Source organism: Amblyraja radiata, chromosome 23, assembly GCF_010909765.2.
Source record: "Amblyraja radiata isolate CabotCenter1 chromosome 23, sAmbRad1.1.pri, whole genome shotgun sequence".
NCBI classification, from domain to species: domain Eukaryota; kingdom Metazoa; phylum Chordata; class Chondrichthyes; order Rajiformes; family Rajidae; genus Amblyraja; species Amblyraja radiata.
This window is the reverse complement of record NC_045978.1, coordinates 22,849,793-22,872,589: the sequence shown is the minus strand read 5'-3', so window position 1 is coordinate 22,872,589 and position 22,797 is coordinate 22,849,793. Positions and strand designations below refer to the sequence as shown.

At 44.4% G+C, this 22,797-nt stretch overlaps 1 protein-coding gene across 2 annotated transcripts in view; it reads left to right on the top strand.

The window, feature by feature from the left end:
* The first annotated feature begins 8,341 nt into the window (after positions 1-8,341).
* tbc1d20 (TBC1 domain family member 20) overlaps positions 8,342-22,797 on the top strand; it is a 38,848-nt gene continuing 24,392 nt past the window's right edge. The window contains exons 1-4 of one of the 2 annotated variants that reach the window (XM_033041786.1): positions 8,342-8,580; positions 13,217-13,402; positions 14,934-15,014; positions 18,718-18,904. In XM_033041786.1, the coding sequence (XP_032897677.1) occupies positions 8,529-8,580; positions 13,217-13,402; positions 14,934-15,014; positions 18,718-18,904 (506 nt within the window). In that variant the 5' untranslated portion in view covers positions 8,342-8,528. Of the gene's footprint in view, positions 8,581-8,931; positions 9,397-13,216; positions 13,403-14,933; positions 15,015-18,717; positions 18,905-22,797 lie in introns of those variants that run through there. The other variant, XM_033041787.1, reaches the window with a different exon arrangement.

Sequence of the window (22,797 nt, the reverse complement as noted above, 5' to 3'; positions counted from 1 at the left end):
CCTCCATTCCTACCGCCCCCTGTTTATCCAGCGTTGGAATATTTTTTGTGTCTTCTATGGTGAAGACTGATACAAAATACTCGTTTAATGCCTTTGCCATTTCCATGTTCCCCACCAACAACTCTCCAGTCTCACCCTCCAATGGACCAACGTTCACCTTAGCCACCCTTTTTCTTTTTATATAGCTATAAAAACTCTTACTATTAGTTTTTATGTTGTTCGCTAAATTCCTTTCATAGTCTATTTTCCCCGTCTTAATTAATCTCTTGGTTATTTTTTGCTGACCTTTAAATGCTTCCCAATCCTCTGCCCTCCCACTATCTCTGGCTACCTTATATGCCCTTGCCTTCAGCCGAATACTATCCTTTATAGTTTTACTGAGCCATGGCTGACTGTTCTTACCCTTACCCCTTTTTTTCTTCATAGGAATAAATTTTTCTTGAAGGTTATACAGTAGATCCTTAAACGTACACCACTGCTCATGTACCGTCTTATTCTTGAGTCTGCTATCCCAGTCAACTTTGATCAGCTCAGTCCTCATACCTTCATAATCCCCCTTATTTAGACTAAGCACCCTAGCCTGAGTTTCAACCTGCTCCCCTTCTATTTGAATATGGAATTCGACCATATTGTGGTCACTTGTTCCCAACGAGTCCCTAACTATGACATTTTTAATTAATCCTGCTTCATTACACAGGACCAGATCCAAGATTGCCTCCCCCCTTGTCGGTTCTGCGACATACTGTTCTAGGAACCCGTCTCTAATACATTCTATAAACTCTTCCTCTAGTCTACCCTGCCCAGTTTGGTTTGCCCAATTAATATGAAAATTGAAGTCCCCCATGATTACAGCAGTTCCCTTTTTACATGCGTCAACTATTTGCAGATTTATGTTCTGACTAACAGCGTCACAGCTATTTGGAGGTCTATAAATTACACCCACTAGTGTTTTTTTCCCCTTGTTATTCTCTATCTGTACCCAAGCTGTTTCACTATCCTGATCCTTCAACGCAATATCCTTCCTCTCTATTGCCGTTATTCCCTCCTTTATTAAAAGGGCCACCTCTCCTCCCTTTCTTTCCTGTCTATCTTTTCTAATTGTCGAGTACCCCTCTATATTTAACTCCCAGTCCTGATCCCCTTGCAGCCATGTCTCCGTAATGGCCACGATATCATAACTATATATACTTAATTGCACCGTTAATTCATTTATCTTATTTCGAATACTCCGTGCATTTAGATAAAGCACTTTCAGATGATTTTTACTACCCTTCCTTTCCGTTTTTGCCCCTTTTACATCTAGAGCTTTATCTTCACACATTCTGGATCCTCCTGTCACATTTTGATTTACCGCTTCCCCACTGATACCCTGCTCTATTTCCTCTACCCCTGCCGTTATTACCCCCCTTGATACCTCCCCCCCGCTACTTAGTTTAAAGACCTCTCTACTGCCCTAGTTATATGATTTGCCAGGACCCCAGTCCCAGCACCGTTCAGGTGAAGTCCGTCCTTACAGAACAGATCCCCCCTGTCCCAGTACTGGTGCCAGTGGCCCAAGAAACCAAACCCATTTTTCCCACACCAGTCTTTGAGCCACGCATTCAGCTTTTTAATTTTACGTACCCTCGCCGATTTGGCCCGTGGCTCAGGTAGCAATCCGGAGATCAGTACCCTCGAGGTTCTGCTTTTTAATTTATTCCCTAACTGCTCAAACTCCTTCAGCAGATCCTCCTTCCTCGTCCTTCCTATGTCATTGGTCCCCACATGGACCACGACCACTGGATCCTCCCCCTCCTTCTGCAAATTTCTCTCCAGCACCGCAGAGATATCCTTAACCCTAGCACCGGGTAGGCAACACAGCCTTCGGGACATGTTCTGCTGGCCGCAGAGAACCTTATCTACCCCCCGAATAATACTATCCCCTATCACAACGGCATTTCTTCTAACTCCCCCCTCTTGAATGGCCCCCTGATCCACGGTGCTGCAGCCAGGTTGCTCATCCCTCCCACAGCCCCTGATCCCGTCCTCACATTGAGTAAGAGCCTCGGTCATGCTCGTCAGGGACAAGGGCTGTGGCTCCTGCCGCATCTCCTCCTGGTTCCCCCTACCTGCCTCGCTTATGGCCACACCTTCCTTTCCTTGCTCCCTAACTACTGAATTAGTTAAACTGGTTGGTGTGGCCATCCCCTGGCACCAAACATCCAGGTAATACTCCCCCTCCCTGATGTTCCGCAGCGTATGAAGTTGGGTCTCCAGCTCATCAATGCGGAGCTCGAGTTCCGCTAGCCTCAAACACTTACTGCAGCTGTAGGGATTATCTACATCAATGGTGTCGACAAATTCCCACATCTCACAGTATTGGCACATCTCCTGGCCGCCCATCTTATATAAGTAATTAACTGGTCCTATTTAAGAATCCCCTACCCGGATTACTGTATTGATACACCCCTTATTTATATAATCCTACCTCCTATAAATGGGAAAGTACTCACCCCAGCCGTAAATTACCTACTGGTTTGGCTGTCTGTAGTAATTCCGTGGTAATTCCGTCCGTTTATTATTGTCACATGGACAGAGATGCAGTGAAAAGCAAGGGGGAAGTGAGGAACAAACTGTGGGCAGTCCCAAAAATGGGTAGGTTGGAAATTGCTTCCAGTATGTAGGTGAATGGTTACATCTGGAGGGAAACAGGAGAATAAAATGGGGCAACATTGAAATGGAGCAACAATCTGCTTCAGGAACTCACCAGGTTGAGCAGCATCAGGGGGAACGGAAGAAATAAATTATCAAAATAAAGAACACCAGATGCTGGTTTACATTTAAGGGCCTGTTCCACTTGGCGATTTTTTTCGGTGCCTGGCTGCTGGCATCATATCAGTGTCGCAAAAAATGTATAGCATTTCAAAATCCAGCGGCGACAAAAAAATGTTGCACACTTGGATAAAACACTGCGCGTCATACATCATCACGCCGTGAATTTATCGGTGACCTGATACGTCAGTCAATGATCCCGGCAGTCACCGAAAAAATCGGCAAGTGGGACATGCCCTTAAAGGACACAGAGTGCTGGAGTAACTCAGTGGGTCAGGCAGCATCTCTGGAGAAGCTGGGTATTGATGTTTCGTGCCTGGTTTGCTTTGCACGGAAACTAAGCATCTGGTTACCTTGCAGTATAATTCTGAGTCCTTTGGACCATAAGGAACAATGGAGGAATATATAGAAAGGAACTGCAGATGCTGGTTTATACCAAAGATACACAACATGCTGGAGTACCCCAGCGGGAGAGGCATCTCTGGAGAGTAGGAATGGGTGACATTTCGGGTTGAGACCCTCCAGTCTGAAGAAAGGTCTCGACCCGACACATCACCCATTCCTTCTCTCCAGAGATACTGCCTATCCTGCTGAGTTACTCCAGCATTTTGTGTCTATAAACAATAGAGAAAGATAGGGTTGAGTCCAAGGCTGAAGAGAAGTTCAAAAAAGGGTCTCGACCCGAAACATCGCCTATTCCTCCGCTCCATAGATGCTGCCTCACCCACTGAGTTTCTTCAGCATTTTTGTCCATCTTCAACAAAAAAAAAGGATGGCATTTGTAATTTTGGCTGGGGCATGTTAATGCTTTATGGGCCTGTCCCATTTAGGTGATTTTTTTTAGGCAACTACAGGTGATTAGTTTGTCGCCACATGTTCGCTGGTGGTCGCCGGGAGAAGTCTCCTCAGTCGCGCAAAAAGTCGTAGCGTCTTTCTGGTTGTCGCTAAATTTTCAACATGTTGAAAAAATTTCGGCGACAGTGGGTTTGATGCCAATGAGCGTAACTTGACTTCTCCCGACATAGTTGCTGTCGTAGATTGTTGCCAGGATGACGTAGGTTGTCGGCGTTTTTTCGGCGACCTGCTACGACTATGACAGTACCTGGCAGTTGCCTAAAAATTCGGCAAGTGGGACAGGCCCATTAGTTTAGCGATACAGCATGCAAACAAGCCCTTCGCCCCACCCAGTCCACGTCGACTCTCAATCACTAGTTCACACTCGTTCTACATCATAAAATTTACGCATCCAATCTCCACACGGGTAGTTTTTAAGAGGTCTCTTTTTTGGAGAATTACAAAGCCGCACATCTTTAGGATGTGGGAGGACCCGGAGGAAACCCATTCGGTCACAGGAAGAATGTGCAAACTCCACGCAGACAGCAACTAGTCAGGATTGAACCTGGGTCTCTGGTGCTGTGAGCCACACCCCTCTGTTGCCCCTATTCTGACAAGGAAAGCTGGATGGATATTGAATTGTGAAGTTGCAGAAAACAAAGGCGTTCTGGCTGTTGGAGACAAAGGAACTGGTGCAGATGTTGAATAATAAATCCATGCCTGGAGTCCTAGGTTCTGTTTTGGTTTTCTTGTATAAGAATGCTTGAAAATAAGAGTTGTGGCTATCTGGCCCTTGAACCCTGTCCTGCCTGTCAATATGATCACGGCTGATGATGCCCTAGGGCTAATCTCTTCTCTTTCTTGCCCCCCATAGCCCTAAATTCTCTGAACTTCCAAACTCTCGTTGCTTAAAAATCTACACTGTAATTGTAGTAATAGTAGAGATACAGTGCAGAAACAGGCCGTACACTAGTACTATACTACACACTAGAGACAATTTACAATTTTACCGTAGCCAATTAATCTACAAACCTGTATGTTTAGAGTGTGGAAGAAATTCTGAGCACCAGGAGAAAACCCGTGCGGTCACAGAGAAAACGTGCAAACTCCATACAGACAGCATCCGTAGTCGTACCCAGGTCTCCGGCACTGTGAGGTAGCAGCTCTATTGCTGTGCCACTGTACCGCCCCTAATACAGCCTCCACATTATTTCAGGGCTTGCTACATTCACCGGGAAGAGACATTCCAGAGATTCACACACTTTGTGAAAAGCATTGGAGGTTGATTAGGTTAATTCTGGAATTAAGCAATTACCTTAGGAATTCCCTAACCATCTGAGGCTATTATTTAAAAATAAAAATGAGATATGACCTTATTGATGATGAGCAGGGCTTATTATCCCAAGCCAGATCGATGCAGGAAGTTGTGCATCGAAAAACACACTAATAGCATTCAGTGGGTCAAGCTACATCTGTGGAGGTAAGAAGAAAGTCTCCAGGTACTTGTGAGTGGTAAGAGAAGGGAGGGATGATAAGATAATCTGAGAAATGTGTGTCAAACTTACATTCATGGTTATAGAGCATTGAAACAGGCTCTGCAGTCCAACTTGTCCATGACCACTGGTTTTATCACTGAGCTAGTCCCATTTTCCTGTGTTCAGTATTTCTCTAAATCTTCCCTATCTATGTAGCTGTCTAAATATCTTTTAAATGTCGTAATTGGTCCTGTCTCTATGGCTTCCTCTGGTAGCTTGTTCCATGCAAGAATCATCTGTGTGAAGAAATTGTCCCCCCCAATCCATTTTAAATCTTTCCCCTCATCTTAAACCTACGCCCTCTAGTTCTAGACTGCTCTACGCTGGAAAAAAGGCCGTAACCAATCTCCTTATCAACACTCATTAGTTTGTGTACCTATATAAGTTTATCCCTCAGCCACTTATAAGTTTATCCCTCAGCTCCCTGGAAATAAGACCTTGCCTCCCTCATTGGCACAGCAGTAGATCTAATGCCTCACAGTGCCAGAGACTTGGGTTCAATCCTGACTGCGATGCTGCCTGTATGGAGTTTGCACATTCTCTCTGCGACCGTGTGGGTTTTCTACCACATCCCAAAGGTTTGTGGGTTAATTTTCCTCTAAATTGCCCCTAGTGTGTAGGAAAAAGAACGGGTGATCAATGGCCGGCGTGAACTCAGTGGGCCAAAGGGCCTGTTTCCACGCATCTTGAAGCTCTTATAACTCAAGTCTGAGTTCTAGTAATATGCTGGTGAATCTTTTCTGCACCCTTTCCAGCTTAATTACATCCTTTCTATAGCTGGGCGATCAGAACTGCACACAATTCCTGCAGATAAAAGTATAATGAAATGTGGGTGAAAAACATCAGAACTAAAGCAGTATGGAAAATGCCAAAAGCGTGGATATGTCTGTGGAGAGAAGAAAAGGGCAACTTTTGGTCAGAGACTTTGATCAGAATTGGAACAAAAGTATGAAGAGCTGCCATAGGTTTCATGCACGCAACAGGGCCAGAGCTTGAGGGAGAAAGAAGAGAATCACATAATTTAGAGAGACAAAAGGGAGAATCAAGTTTATTGTCATATGCACAGGCACAATGAAAATCTTGCTTGCAGTGGCCACACAAGTTCAGACTTAGAGGGCACATAAAAACAAAAGATGGAATGCAAGGAAAAGATGCTGGAATCTAAAGCAAAACACAAAGTGCTGAAGGAACCCACGAATCAGGCAGCAACAGATATTTAGTTCAGAACTTTGTGTATTGCACATGAAAACAAACTGACCTAGTCAGGGTGACATATAGTTGCACAGTAGGTGGAGCTGTTACCTCACAGTCCCAAATTCCAAGGTTATCCTGACCTTGAGTGCTGCCTGTGTGGAGTTTGCACATTTTCCCTGTGGCTGCAGGTTCCCTCCGGGTGCTCTGGTTTCCTCACACATCCAAAAGACGTGTGGGTTTGCAGATTAATTGGCACTCTGTAAATCGCCCCTAACGTGTATAGAGTGGATGGGAAAGGCGGTCGCATGGAGTTGGTGGGCCGAAGGGTCTGTTTCAATGCTGTATCTCTAAAATGATACAGTCTGAAGGGTCTCAACCAAAAACGTCACCCATTCTTTCTCGCCAGAGATGCTGCATGGCCTGCTAAGTTACTCCAGCATCTTGTGTCTACCGGAAATTCCACCGGACAGCTTAAATAAAACTGAGCAAAGAAAAAGTCATTAGTGAAAAAACAGAACTGGGGGAGATAAAACTCTATGGTACTGTAATGCAAGAGGTTGGTTGAGGGTGCTGTAAAGGCTTTCAAATAGGGAGACAAAATGTGCAATGTAACTACAGGTATGCTTTTGTGTCTTTTATTGTAAACCTGAATCTGCAGTTCCTTCTTTCTCCATATAATCTACAAGAATTATATTGTCGTAGAATATCAAGATTCTGATATTGTTGCTATTCAGAATCAAGAATATCATGTTGGTTTGCAAAAAAAAAAGAAAGTGCTGGAGTAAGTCAGTAGGTCAGGCAGCATTTCTGGAGAAAATGTAGAATGGAACTGCAGATGCTGGTTTACAAAAAAAAGGCACAGAGTGTTGGAGTAACTCAGCAGGCCAGGCAGCATCTGTGGAGAAAAGGTGTGCAGAAAGGAACTGCAGATGCTGGTTTACAAAAAGAAAGACGCGTTGTGCTTTCTTGAGTAACTTGGCATCTCTGGGGAACATGGATAGCCGCCGTTTCCTGGCAGCCTAGTGTGCCAACAATAACCTCGTCCTCAACTCTAAGAAGACGAAGGAAATCATTGTTGACTTCAGGAAGACCAGAGGTGGCAGACATACCCCCATCCACATAAACGGGACTGAGGTGGAGCGCGTCTCCAACTACAAATTCCTCGGGGTACACATCTCAGAGGATCTGTCCTGGTCCCTCAATACCACCAAATTGATCAAAAAGGCGCAGCAGCACCTTTACTTTCTGAGGAGGCTTAAGAAAGCTCACCTGTCCCCCCAGATCCTGTCCAACTTCTACTGCTGTACCATCGAAAGCATCCTGACCACCTGCTTCACGGTATGGTACAGCAGCTGCACCGCAGCTGACAGGAAGGCACTGCAACGGGTGGTGAAAACCGCTTAGCACATCATCGGTGCCCCGCTCCCTGCTATGGATGCCCGCCACCGAAAACGGTGTCTGAGACGGGCCGGGGAAATCATCAAGGACCCCTCTCACCCTAACCATGGACTGTTTGTCCTCCTCCCATAAGAGAGGCGGTACAGGAGCCTCAGGTCTCGCACAAGCAGGCTGGGGAACAGCTTTTTTAATAACACCATTGAACTCTGAGTCCCGTTGCTAGCTATCTTTAGACTCTCCCATTTGTATAGTTATTTGCCTATGTACCAGTTTAATTCATCCACAATCCACACATTGTTAACCAGTATTTTTATTTTTATTTGTATTTTTTATTTTTACTTCTACTATCTTGCACTATGACCAGACGCTAAACTGCATTTCGTTGTACCGATACTCGTATTTGTGCAATGACAATAAAGTTGAATTGAATTAATGGGGTGTGGTAGGAGGATCTTTGGTAGGAGGTGCGCCCCTTTAAACAGCGGCGCGCACGTCGCTTTGTTGAACAGCGTGGTGACGCAACGAGCCCCGTCCCTCCCCTCAGTGACGCTCCAGTTGCCATGGCGCGGTGACCCACACGCCGCGCGCGTGCGTCGTGCGTGAGGGGCGCGCGCGGATTTTTTTTCCACTCAAAACAAAATCTTCCAACGGAACCGAAATCCACCTGATCGCCGACATGGCGCCGCCTCGGCCCTTTTAAACCCCCACCACGCCGCCTCAGACCGCGTCTAAGATGCCCCGCAGTCAGCTGCGCCAATGTATCTGAAGAAATCTCGAAGCACCTCGATAAACGGCATCGGTAAACAAGGTCGGTAAGCTTAAAAAAAAGAATTGGTGGCTTCAGTTAGTCAAAACGCCTCATATTAATCAGTACAACTGTACCCGCAGCTCCCGCGTGTCGTTAAACTCGACGTTTTGTTTCATACTGTAGTGTTTTTTGGGGTGATTTTGTTTTCCCTCAGTTGACGAGGAGGAAGATTTCTGTTGGCATCCGGTCAACCAAGCTTGATGTGGGGTCCCGGCTGTGATGGACGACCCGCTACACCAATGAGAGAGGGCGGCCGGCGGAAGCGGGCCAATGGTGATGCGGGGAAGGGGCGGGGCAGGTGAAGCAGCAAGTTAGGTTGTGCTCACTGTTAGTGTCGGGGTGGGAGACGGAAGGGGAGACAGCTGATGTCTATTCGTCTCAACAGCGCAAAGTTTTTGGGAAAATAGTTCAAAACTTTTTAGTGTTTGTGCTTTGCATATTTTTTTTGCAATCTTTATTTTGTTGTGTAGTGTGCAAACCGCAAGGGCCAGTTGTTTTGGAAACCTACTACCATTCCTGTCTATTTTTCTCTTCGTCTTTCCTATTTTCACCCAAAGTAGTGCATTTTGACTTTTCAAAATTGTGATCTTGTTATCATAGTCACTTTGAATAGTCACAGTTCACTATTCTAAATGGGGAAGAGGAAGTAAATAAATGGTTAGGAATGGATAGATATCTCTCTAATGTATAACACTCCAAATTAACGAAGAATGTAATGTCAGTTGATTCATTCCACCGTTCATAACCGGTGTATTTTGCAACGTGGGATTAATGAATAGGAGGAGACACTCCTTCAGGGATTGGGTGATATGCAAGGTGAGAGATTTCGGGTTCAAGAGTGTTTATATGACATATGAACCAGAGCATTGAGGTGCTTACTCGTTACAGCTTTATAGGCACATTAGACATAAGGACAACAATGTATACAATAATCAGTTATTACAACTAAACTAGACCACGATTGCAAAGAACCAAAGTAGTTAGAGCGACCACAGTGGTGCTTGGTATTTAAATGACTTGGCATCACACTGTCTATGTGTACATCACTGGTTATTTTTGTTCTTCAGTAAGTTCATTTTGTTTGGGCAGATAATTCAAATAAGAAACTCCCTTTGTAAGCTTTCGGTCAGGTTCGTAAATGTGTGGGAGATTAATAGTCTTGGAGAATCAGGACAATTGTTTTTGTTTTTACATTGGTAAAAATCTTTTATGTTTGCTTCAACGGTGGAGGGCTGATTGTAAAGGAACAGAGTGAAATAGTGTCTTCCCAACTAAAGTCACTGCGCAGCAATTGTGAAGTGCTAAGATGTTAACTAATAGCAGTGTAGTGATCAGTACAGCAAAATGGATATACCAAGGGATTCCATTCTGAATTGCAATATTTGTTTTGTTTGACAACTGGAGTGCAAATGCCTTTGTCGAACAGTAGCTTTTTTGTTCCTTGTTTTAAATTTTGTTTCTATTCGGATGCTTAGTTCTGCTACTCAGATTGTATCAAATTGCTTTAGAGTGTGAAATCGCAGCTTGCTTGCTTATTTTCTGGTTTCCTCTTAATTGTTTCCTGTCTCAAGTTAAATGTAGTTTCTGGGGATGTGGTGCTGAGCGTCAGAATAGCCACTGAGAATGTGGACAGCTGCTGGCATTGACAGCTAGGTATATGGTTTGGCGCTAGCTTCCCAAGTGAGATATTTCCCCACAGCACTGGACTGAAAGTCCCTAGGTTATGACGGGGAATTGTTCATAGCCTACACTGTACGTAAGTCGGAAATTACCAGCAATAATAAATGGGAGAGGATCACCGAAACAGCTGTAACAGGAAAGTGAGCAGGCATTGGGTGGGAGCGGTTGCCATCAGGCCTCACTGACTCACTGACTATCCATTTGTCGAACAGTGGATGGGGGGGGGGAGGAGAGGAGGAGGAGGGACGATGCAAGAGAAGGCATGTAGAAATGTCCTCTTCCCACCTGACAGAAGGTACCTGCATCCCCATTGTACTTTTGGTTCAATCGTAATCACAATCAGTATGAATAATATAATTGTAATCAGTATCAATGTAATCTCATCTGCGGATCACAATCAGTATGAATTTGGCAACAACGCTTCCTCCTCTAACAATCAACACTGGACCCCCTCAAGGCTCTGTACTCAGTTTCCTGCTTTACTCTCTCTGTACCCATGACTATGTAGCCAGACACAGCTCCAAAGCCAACTCTCGCCAACTCTCGCCAACTCTCACTTTACCAATGATACCGCCGTGGTTGGATGAATAACAGGTAATGATGCGTTAATCTGCAGGAGGGAGATTTGAATGGTACCAGAACAACATTATTGCTTTCAACATTAGTGAGACTAGTGAGACTAAGGAGCTAATTGTTGACTGCAGGAGGGGAATGGTGGGGATCTATGAAGATGTCCTGTGGAGAGAGGCACAGCATTATGTTCGTAGGCATGTATATCTGTGAAGATCTGTCCTGGGCCCAGCATATTGATGCAATCACAAATAAATCTCGTCAATGCCTCTAGAAGATTGAGAAGATGATTTGTTAGCCACCTGATTTTACTTACGTGGTATGTGAGAAGGAGTTGTTGTTACTGCATCATTTCAGCCAGGTCCCTAGTGTTTTAAATATTATATGTAGTTGTGCACTATTCCAAAAATCCCAAGGGTTCGCACAATCACAAGGGTTTACAACTAAAAGAGGCACACAAAGTTGTGGCCAATCGCCCTTCAATAGGATGAGAAGATTAAGGGTTTTGAATAAAAGTAAACACTGCATACCAAAAAAGAACCAAGCATCAAACATCCAAGGCTTTCTTTTAACCACAAAACATCAAATTCAAGTGGGGTCATGAGAGGCTGCGGATGCTGGAATCTTGAGCAAAAAATGACTGCTTGATAAACTCGATGAGCAGGCAGCATCTGTGGAAGGAAATGGACAGATGGTGTTTTAGGTCACGACGCTTCTTTAGATTGGAGCTCACCTGAAACATCGTCTTGTGTTTGCCTATGTAAAAGAATGAAGAAAAATGCATTTTAAGATTGATATTAGATAGTAGAGTTCATAAAATTAATTCAGAATAGAAAAATTGTACTATTTGGAAAAATTAAGAAACCATTTGGGAAGTGAGCAAGACTGACCAAACTGACACGTGCAAGAGTATTTAATTGTCGTATACACCTAGAACAGAACAATTAAATTCTTGCTGTAGCTTTACAGACTCATTAATGTAACAAAACAACAAATAAATAGACGATAAAGAATAATACAATACATTCTCAGACTGAAGAAGGGTCTTGACCCGAAACGTTAGCCATTCCTTCTCTCCAGAGATGCTGCCTGTCCTGCTGAGTTACTCCAGCATTTGTGTCTACCTCAGGTTTACTAGGTAAGTAGACCATAATACTACAAGCCAAAGAATGTTGTGCAGCCTTGTACAAAGTCCAAAGTAGTTTGATGCTGAGGTAAAATTGTGGTTCAAGAGTGTGACGGGTTGATTAGACAAAATTAATCTTGAACCTGGAGGTAATGGATCTTGGGCTCTTGTGCCTTCCTCCCGAATTCATGTGAGCATGCTCGGCGAGGTGTATGCCTTTGATACAACTGTTTTTGCCTTCAGGCAGAGCTTACTGTAGATCCCTTTGATGGTGGGGAGCTCAGTACCTGTAATGGACCAGGCAAAGTCCACCACTTTCTGCAACCTTCTTCATTCTTGAGCATTCGAGTTACCAAACCAGGCCATGATAAAACCAGTTTGTATGCCCTCGAATGTACATTTATAGAAGTTTAACTGAGTATTTGCCGACCTGCGGGATATCCTCAAACTTCTGAGGATATAGCGGCATTGATGAGCTTTCTTGTGATTCCATCAATGTGCTAGGCCCAGAAGTTTGTGGTTTGGGTGAACAGGCTATTTGTTGACGTGGTCTGCATTTAATGATTCACTGGGCTGGCGGAAGTTTCAGTGATAGGGAAGTATAAGAGCAAGATTTTAAAAATATATATTTTCATCCTTCACAATCTCAATGTCTCAAATTCTCTGGAGCTTGAGGAATAATGAAGGTGGTTTATGATGTTGGTGAGGAGGGAGCTGATCTAGGTGCAGGCTGTAAAGGCTGCTTTTTACAAGCTCAGCATATGCAAATACAGTAAAACAAAAAAGTAATCTTACCCAAAACTTGTTTTGCAGTAGATTTGTTTTCCTATCCTTCCAGTGTTAATTACATTTTCTAGTCCTTGGTTATATCTGGCGATGCTGGGGTTGGTTTAACTTAATATATATGCTTTTTTCAAATAACATGGAATATTTATGGAGGCCTTTTACTTGTAAGGTGGCAGAGTAAATTTAACTTGCAAATAAGATCCTTTAATGTTTTCCGTGAGAGCTGTCATTTTGGGTCAGGATACTTAGATATACCTCAAACATGCTCAGTATTTGTGGACTTTTCTTTCGTTTAAAAAGAAATGCTCGGGGGTTGATCAGAACCCTTTTAAGAGTGTGGTTTTGTACAAATGGTGGAATTATGAACTAGCCTACCGGGGGTCTTATTTTCAAGGGAAATTGGATGTTGGAAAAGATGCACAAACTAGGAAAAAAGAGATTGATTTTGTGTTTTAATTTGTATTTCCCCATTAGATAATGAATCAAAGAAAAAGAAAAAGACTGCAGAAATTCTCCAAGCCTTAAACAGGTCTCCGGTGGATGTGGCTGCTTTGAGGAGAATGGCAATCAGTGAAGGTGGTCTTCTGACAGATGAAATCCGCTGCAAAGTATGGCCAAAGCTCCTTAATGTGAATACGTGTGATCTACGGCCTAAACCAGGTAATCCTCGTTCAGAGTATTTGTTTCAGTACTGAAATGCACGGTTGAGCTGCATTAAAGATCAGAAAGATTAATGATGATGTAGGTTTGAAGTTGAGGCACCGTGGAAAAATTTGTGCTTCACAAAGTCACTATTCACTTCAATTTTGAGAGTTTCAAAATAAGAGCAGGAATGCCCATGTGGCCTCTTGAACCTATTCCAACATTTAATAAAATCATAGCTGATTCAAGATCTCAACTCCATTTCCGCCCTGGTCCTATTTAACCCAAGATTCATTTGGTGATCAAAACTCGTATTATTTTCCCGTAGAATATATTTTGCCACTGAGCACGCTTTATTTGGGTAGAGACTGTTTAAGATTCCTAACCCACTGATTGAAAAACAATCTTCTCACCTTTGTCCAAAATGACCAACTTCAAGTGTGGCCTCTTGTAGATTTTTGCAGTAGAGTGTACTCACTCTTCCACAATCACCACCCCCACCCTGAATTCCATTTTAATATAATTTGCCTTCGTAATTGCTAGATCTCCTTGCAAACATTGAGCTTTTCATAAACCCAAATTGTTTTTTAATGATAGACTGGTGTGAATTAATATGTGCTTCTTCCAAAGTATGTAACCTCCATATATCTGTACTGTACCACATCTACTATCTTCTCGCTCTGCCTTTCTCTAATTACATTGCAATCCTTTCTTATACTCTCTCCTTGCTCTCATACCTAACTACATTCTGCAGCATATATCTTTCATATATTACACTTGGCCCCTTTATCTAACTCGGTGTAGTAGCACTAATTGTTGTTGTTTTTCACCAACAAATAATACTATCGATATTTCATATCCATTTGAAAGGGCGGCGGAGTCTTGGATTTACATCTTGTTCAGAGTGAAGGCCCTCCCAACAGTGCAATGCTCTCAATATTGAGGGATGTCTTTTTCTTTGAGCCGAATAATCCTCTGATTCAGTTTAGTTTAGCAATATGGCATGGAAACAGGCCCTACAGCCCACCAAGGCCGTGCGAACCAGTGAACCTCCCATGCACTAGCACTATCCTACACACTAGGAACAATTTTCAATTTTTATCAAAGCCAATTAATTCCATACCTACTTTCCATTAACTTACAAACCTTTGCAATGTGAGAGGAAACCAAAGCTCTCGGAGAAAACCCACGCAGTCACGGGGAGAACGTATAAATTCTGAGCAAGACAGCACCTGTAATCAGGATTGAACCCAGATCTCTGGCGCTGTAAGGCAGCAACTCTACCGCTGCACCACCATGCCACCCTGATATGAGAAGCTGAACCAAGCATTGCACTTCATTAGATGTTAATTTCATAGCTCTAAAAATCAAATTGCTTGATCAGGAATTAATAACAGCATGTAAAATGTCTGAATTATGGAATATGGTTGTTTTAAGTTCAATATGTTGTTTGTACTAGGTAGATTTAGCTTGTAGTATAGAAATTCTACATGGCTACTGTTAATTATGTAACATGCATTTAATAGTAAATACTTGACCTTTGCAACAGGACCAGAACTCCGAGAGAACAACAAAGACCATCAACAGGTGCGACTTGATGTGCAGCGATCATTACGCCGCTTTCCACCCGGTAAGACGTGTTGTTGAGAAATCCAGTTATCGTGTTGGAAACGGGGACTATTCACACCTTGGGTTGTGTACTTAGGAATAGGTTGATGCACGGATCCTTAGTTTCAGTAATACCATAAAGCACCAATATTAATTTGCATGGAGATGGGGAATAAACTTTAATCGAATATTGTAAAGATTCTCCACTTGCAGGAGGCAGCCACAATGCATCATTGACTTAACGGAGAAGAAGTTGGGGAACAGTGTCGCAGTACGGTTAGAACAAAGAGTATTGAACTTGGCCAAGAAACATGCAGGCATAGCAGGGCCCCGTGTGAGTGCCCATGGCTACACCTTTGATTTGTTGAAAGGAGAGGGATCAAAAGGAGAGTTGTTGAGGGTGAGGACAAGTTTTGTCCAGTAGAGGGACAAATTGTCCGGTGGAGGGAGAGAACATAGAACAGTATTGTACAGGAACAGACCCTTCGGCACATAATGTCTCTGTCAAACATGATGTCAAGACCATCTCTTATTTATCTGCACATTTCCTGTACTTTTGTCCATCCCGAGAAAAAGGTTCTATTACCCTAACTTTGCCTCTCATAGGTTTATATACATAGTGTTAGTTATGGGGAAGTGATTGCATTCTTCTTCTGGGAAGAAACACAGGGCATTGAGGCCTTCCTGATGGATATAGAAGCATAAGGTGAGACATCTATGGTAAAGATCAAGCAGTGGGAGCCAACGAATTGTTTACCTGGTGGAGAGTGTGTGAGGTGTCCTAGGTATAGGTGAGACAGGACTGGACAAGGGAGGGACAAGATAGAGTTGGGGTATGAGCAGTTGAGATCAGTGGGGCAAGAGCAGGCTGAAACACTGGGCTTTCCAGGGCAGTCCTGTTTGTGGATCTAGTGTAGGAGCTAGATATGGGAACTATCAGGTTGGAGGCTGTGGAGGGGAGACTGCCAGAAATAATGTGACCTTGTGGTTGGGGAGACTAGGCGCTATACAATTGTAATGGATATTTTGGTTGTGGTAAGGAGCTAACTACTGCGGAGTATCTTTAGAATAGAAAGAATAGTCCTTTCATTGCTTTTCATCATGACTTTTAAGGATTTAATTGTTTCCTTCTAGATGTTTAAGTGATTAATTGATTTTTTTATTGGTTGGGTGAGGTTGCATAATCACCAACCTATCTGGTATACTGCAATATGTGATGGTGTCTACAAATACGTCCATTAGATCGGAGTTATGACTGTTGCTGTTAGTTTGTGCTGAGGTTGGGAAACTTATCTCCGGGTGCTCCAGTTTTCTCCCACACTCCATAGACATACATGTTTGTAGGTTAATTGCTATGGTAAAATTATAAATTGTTCCTAGTATGTAGGATAGTGCTAATGTACGGGATGATTGCTTGTTGGTGCAAGACTCAGTGGGCCAAATGGCATGTTTCTGTGCTGTACCTCTAAAGTCCAAAGAAATTAAGTCAGTCCATTCATACAAAAGATTGCTATTAGCAACCACTGCAGAGAACTGGACACAAAATGCTGGAGAAACTCAGCAGGTGAGGCAGCATCAATGGAGAGAAGGAATTGGCAACGTTTCTGGTCGAGACTTCTTCAGAAGGAATTGGCGACGTTTCGACCCAAATTCCTTCTCTCCATAGATGCTGCCTCACCCGCTGAGTTTCTCCAGCATTTTGTGTCTACCTTCGATTTTACCAGCTTCTGCAGTTCTTTCTTAAACACTGCAGAGAACTGTTTGAATTACTTCAGATCATAGACGTAATGTCCGTGAGGTATCATTTTTGGCCTGAGATGAGGGATGGAATTGATGTAACCACCGGCTAAAGCAAAGGCATAGTTATGATATAGTCAAGCCTGTGGGAAGGGCTTGCGGCAGCTAGTTTCATAGTGCCTTCATTGTTGGAGGTGCTGATATTTCACATGGACGTGGTGGGATTATTTCCCTGTCCTAACTATGCCTTTGCTTTAGCCGGTGCTTACATCAATTCCATCCCTCCCTCGCAAAGATGTGAGATTTCATTAAGAGCACACTTGGATGAATAGATGCAAGTGGAATATGAACCTCTAGCGTCTCTTCCATGCGCGCAATACATGAAGCCGATGAAATTAGACAACTGTCACACCAAAGATAGACACAAAATGCTGGAGTGGCGCAGTGGGACAGGCAGCATCTCTGGAGAGAAGGAATGGGTGGCGTTTTTGGCCGAGACCCTTCAGACTCAGTCTTTAGGTCTGAAGAATGGTCTCGACCCGAAACGTCACCCATTCCTTCTCTTCAGAAATGCTGCTTGTTCCACTGAGTTACTCCAGCTTTTTGTGTCCATCTTCGGTATAAATGGATTACAGATTATGTGGTGTTTTGTACGTGGGAGCTTGTTATGTGCGTTACGCAGGCAACCAGACGGTATTACTGTGTTTAAACAATAAATGAAATGCGCTTCTTGTTGTCAAGGGGGGGGGGAGTGGGAGGTGATAAAATTGTTCGTTGTCATGCACACTTATCATCGGACTGCCAGGGAATTTGTGTGCCCCCCCCCCATGTTTTAAAAGCGATTTACTATGGCTTCCAATGCCCCGGGCCGTCTGTTCCCGCGGCCGGGGGTGAATCACCCCGTGTGTGGGTCGCGGTCCTGGGGTCAAAGGGGGGGTGAATCACCCTGGTGTGGGGTTTGGGGTCTGGTGGCGGTGCATCGCGGTCAGTGATTCTGCGTGGGCGGAGGGACCAGACTGTCCCCAACTCTGCTCCATTCGGCTCCATGTGTGTGTGTGTGCTACCGACCCACAGCCCGTCACAGTGCGGCCGCGTGGGGGCGACGAGGCGGAGGGTGGCCGTGGGAGAGGGGGCTGTCCCGAGGGATGCGCTCCTTCAGCCGTTTACAACTTGGTGCTCGAGTTCAGAGTGCCCAGTCACCCTCCAGCCCAGGACAGTCTTGTGTGGGAAAATGACCCACGCCCCCGTCTCCCCCGGCCAGTGATGTGATGGACCTGGGGGTCTGGACCAATCGCTGACAAGTCCCGCCCGTCATGTCCGTTATTTGGCTTTTCGGCACAGCGGCCTTTCGGTGAGTTGACTTCTAGGCGGCGCAGCCTTTCGGTTAGTTGGCATTTCGGCACAGCGGCCTTTCGGTGAGTTGGCTTTTAGGTGTCCCACCCTTTCGGTTAGCTAGCTTTTAGGTTTCCCACCCTTTCGGTAAGTTGGCTTTTAGGCGTCCCGCCCTTCGGTTAGTTGGCTTTTTGGCTTTGTACACTATCGGTTATTTGGCTTTTCGGCTTAGTTTCCGTTCGGTTATTTGGCTTCCATTTCTTTGCTTCGGCTTCTCGTCCTTCGACGCCATGTCCGCACACGGGTTATTTCAACCTGTGGTTAATGGAAGTGGGTAACTATCAACAACAAAAGCATTAACTTGCACACTATACCAGACCATGGGTGTCACTAGACCAGACAGTTTCAACCTATGGTTAATGGAAGTGGGCAATCATCAACGATGCAAACTTTTGTGGAGGGATTAGCTTTCAAAAAGTGAGGAGTTCTGAACATTGTTGAAGTTTGAATTTATTTTGTCCTTTCTACTAGATTTAAGTGGGAGGTATCATTGTTTGGGTTAATTTGCTCTCGAGAGGGGGCACTTGGAAAAATAGTGCGATTTTTGTACATTTTTGTCAGATATTTAATGATTTATGATCACCAATGATTTGTAGGAATGCCGGACGCAGAGAGAGAGGAACTGCAAGAAGAGCTGATTGACAGTATCTTGGAGGTACTAAAGAAACATCCCCAGCTTCATTATTACCAGGGTTACCATGACATAGTGGTCACCTTCCTTTTGGTTGTCGGTGAGAGAATGGCAACAGCTCTAGTGGAAAAACTTTCTACACATCATCTCAGGTACTTGGTACATAACTGTTTTTAAAAGTAGTGTCAACTTTTCTACGTATTCCACTCGATTTAGAGACAATGTTCATCTGTCAGGAAACAGCTGCTTCTTCCAGAACAGCCTTCATTCCCTTCACTGATTCTTTAGCTTTCCTTTCTGTATTGTAGTTTTCTTTTGCTTTCCATTCCTTATTCTAGTTGTTTCTGTTCTAAATTGCATTATTAATGTGAGGAATTTGTAATTGGCTGCCAACTCTTCATTACCTTCTTTGTGAGTATAACTGGAAAGATGGCTTAATGGTTTTATATCTCTAATCTTGCAATTGTCTTGAAAGGATTATAAATAATCCACTAAACCTAATTTAATCATTCATCCTCTGCTGAGCCATCTTGTTTATATTTGCAAAAATGTTTTTGCAAATCTCAATGTTATAGTCTCTGGCTTGCTCTTTAGTCGGTACTGTGGGCTGAGTGTGCGGCTGGGATTGGGTCCGTACCGTAAGGCGTGTGATTGGGGTCTGGTAGAGGAGAGTGGTCTGCATTTGCTCACCTGTGAGGATTATTCTTGATGAAAGTTTTTCAGCATAGGACTTGTGTTCATCACTGGATTAAAAAGCGCTGAACATATGGAGGCTTGGAACATATAAACATTCGTTTGGTAGAAAATGAATTTCTACCAGTTAACTGAAGAAACAGTCTGAAGAAGGGTTTCGGCCCGAAACGTTGCCTGTTTCCTTTGCTCCATAGATGCTGCTACACCCGCTGAGTTTCTCCAGCTTTTTTGTGTACCAACTGAAGAAACCAGTTAGACGCAGTTTGATGACTGTCCCAAGACATGGCCTAGAGGTTGGTTTGGAGAACATGCTGAAAAGGGACTAGTGCTTGGTATAAACCACAATTTGTATTGCAAAATGCAGTTGGGGCTCAGCACTTCAACTGTTCTTTCATAAAGTGTAGTGTATCCCTATGTTGGTTTGAAGGATAAGGAGCTTCTATTATGACATAGAAACAAGAAGCTGGTTTACAAAAAAAGACACAATCAATGAGGCAAGCACCATCTCTGGAGAACATGGACAGGGGACGTTTTGGGTTGCGGCCCTATTTCAGGCAGCTTCTCCATGGATGCTGCCTGACCACGGAGTTACCCCAGCACTTTGTCTTTTTTTTTACCATTACTTGGCTTGTTATTTCTTGGCTGTTTTCTGAGTGTTTAATTTTGTGGGATTTTATAATTGAATGCATTTTAATAAAAATTACGTGTTTGAAAGTTTGAAACCATTCAAGCTGTTGTAGACTAGTTTTGCATCCTTTTTGACCAGGCCCTTGATGTTCGATCAGCCAGTGGATCTCGCTGGTAGAACAATTGATTAGCCCAGTAAAGGGCATTCAAATTATTTTTCAAATCTACGTCACAAAATAAATTTTCATTGTTGAATTTCAAAGTTCTGACAACTTCTAAATATCTTTACGTTAGTAATTAAGGGTGTATCATCTGAAGCCATCAAAAACTTAGATTCTTACAGATAATTGTCATAGTTAATTGTTAATTGAGTCCTAAAATCTGACCCTGTATAATAGTCCAAAATGCACTAACTGAAAATGTTTTTAAAAAATGTATTCACCAGAGATGAAAGGGAAACAAACATTTGCAGGCTTTGTAATTAGATCCTTGGACCCATGAACATTCTAGCAGTTAATTAGTGTGGTTCAGCTGGATACTGTACATTAAACATGCAGGATATGCTACGGGGAACATGCTAACTGACGGGTTACAGTGAACAGAAATATCAGCTCTCGTTGCAGGAATCTGGTGTTCACACTGAAGATTAAAATGGTCATGCTGGCATATCCATTAAATAAATAACACAGACGATGGTATTTTATTGTCTCTGTCAGTGGAATGGTGGTTTGGGGGGGGGAAGAAATAGAAAAGGTTCAGAGAGGTACATCTTTTGAGTTTTAAGGTACAGGTGCACAACCTTTTATCCGAAAGCCTTGGGACCAGACACTTCTCGGATTTCGGAATTTTTCGGATTTCCGAATGGAAGATTTTTAGCGTAGATTAGGTAGGTAGTGCGGGCGGCTTGAAAAGTCTGGAGCGGCTGCCTCCTCCCCGGAGACCGGGGAATCATTGTAAATCATTGCTTAAATGTTGGTCAGTTAGTTTGGAGGGATTTTATGTGGTTGGGGGGGGGGGTTGAAGGGGGAAACTTTAATTCTTAGTCCCCTACCTGGTCGGAGAGGCGGGGAGCGGGCAATGCCTTACCGGGTCGCCGTGCAGTAAGCTCCGGAGCGCTGTGGCCGCCGACTCCAACCGCGGAGCTGGGGCTGCGGGCGTCCGGCCGCGGGCGGCGCCGGATGGAGCTCCGACCCCGGCAACTCTACCTCTGGCTGCGCGGCGCTCCAAATCCAGCGCCGCCCGCGGCCGGACGCCCGCAGCCCCAGCTCCGCGATGTTGGGAGTCGGCGGCGTCGCAGTGCTGGGATACCAGCGGGGAGCGGGCAATGCCTTACCGGGTCGCCGTGCGGTAAGCTCCGGAGCGCTGTGGCCGCCAACACACAACATCGCGGAGCTGGGGCTGCGGGCGTCCGGCCACGGGCGGCGCTGGATTTGGAGCGCCGCGCAGCCAGAGGTAGAGTTGCCGGGGTCGGAGCTCCATCCGGCACCGCCCGCGGCCGGACACCCGCAGCCCCAGCTCCGCGATGTTGGGAGTCGGCGGCCACAGCGGTCTGGAGCTTACTGCACGGCGACCCGGTAAGGCATTGCCCGCTCCCCGCCTCTCCGACCAGGTAGGGGACTAAGAATTAAAGTTTCCCCCTTCACATAAAAGCCCTCCAAACTAACTGACTAACATTTAAGCAATGATTTACAGATGTTTAAGTGTCTCCCCGGTCTCCGGGGAGGAGGCAGCCGCTACAGTAGTACAGACCTGGGTTGACCGTGGGTCGTTTGGGGTCAAGTTTGGCGCCAAACGCGAGCTTTGGTGTGCAGACGACATCCTGGAAAAAATATCCGGTTTTCGGAGCTTTTCGGTTTCCGGAACTTCGGATAAAAGGTTGTGCACCTGTATTGCTATTTTTTTTTTTTGAATAGTTGTTCTGTGACATGAAATAGTAAGATTAAACGAGAACTTACCAGTTTGAAGTTTGATCTTGATTTTATGAGGAGTTGCGATGAGCGATTACGTGAAGAAGGGCCATCCGTCTGCGTGCGCGTCAATCTTCAAAGCAGCGGTGTTAAATCACAGATAAAAAGAAGACCTGAGAATAGTAAGATTGAAGAAACTAGAACTTCCATGTGACCTTGATAGTATGAGGGTGGGAGCGGTGGGCACGTAATCGCTCATCGTAACTCCTCATAAAATCAAGATCAAACTTCAAACTGGTAAGTTCTCGTTTAATCTTACTATTTCACTTCGGAGTCACGTGAGTGACTACGTGAAGATTTCAAAGCTCTGTGATTTTACGCCGGTTACGAATCCAGGCGTCACGCACTGAATGGATTGACCATGGATGCGTGTAATCATTAAAGCATTCAGACATTACGTAGTTAAGTAAGGACACTGATGCTTTAAATGAAAGAAAAGTTTAAAAAAAACTAGTTTCCCCTCCCAACCTTGGGGGTAAACTAAGGGACAGAACTTAAAATGGTACGTGCAAACACCCCCAGTCCGGTAATAGGTTTGTTATAAAACCGATGGACCGTTATTTCATTCGTCCATCCTGCAGCCACTAGGATGTTGTCAAGAGGCACGTCCATTGCTCTTGCTGCCGACGTAGATGCAGCCCTGGTGGAGTGAGATTTAACCATATGAACGTTCACTCTGTTACCGCCATTACCCCCTTTGACCATCTGGAGATGGTTTGTGTTGACACCTTCCGGTCTGTCCTGAGCCTCTGTGGTTC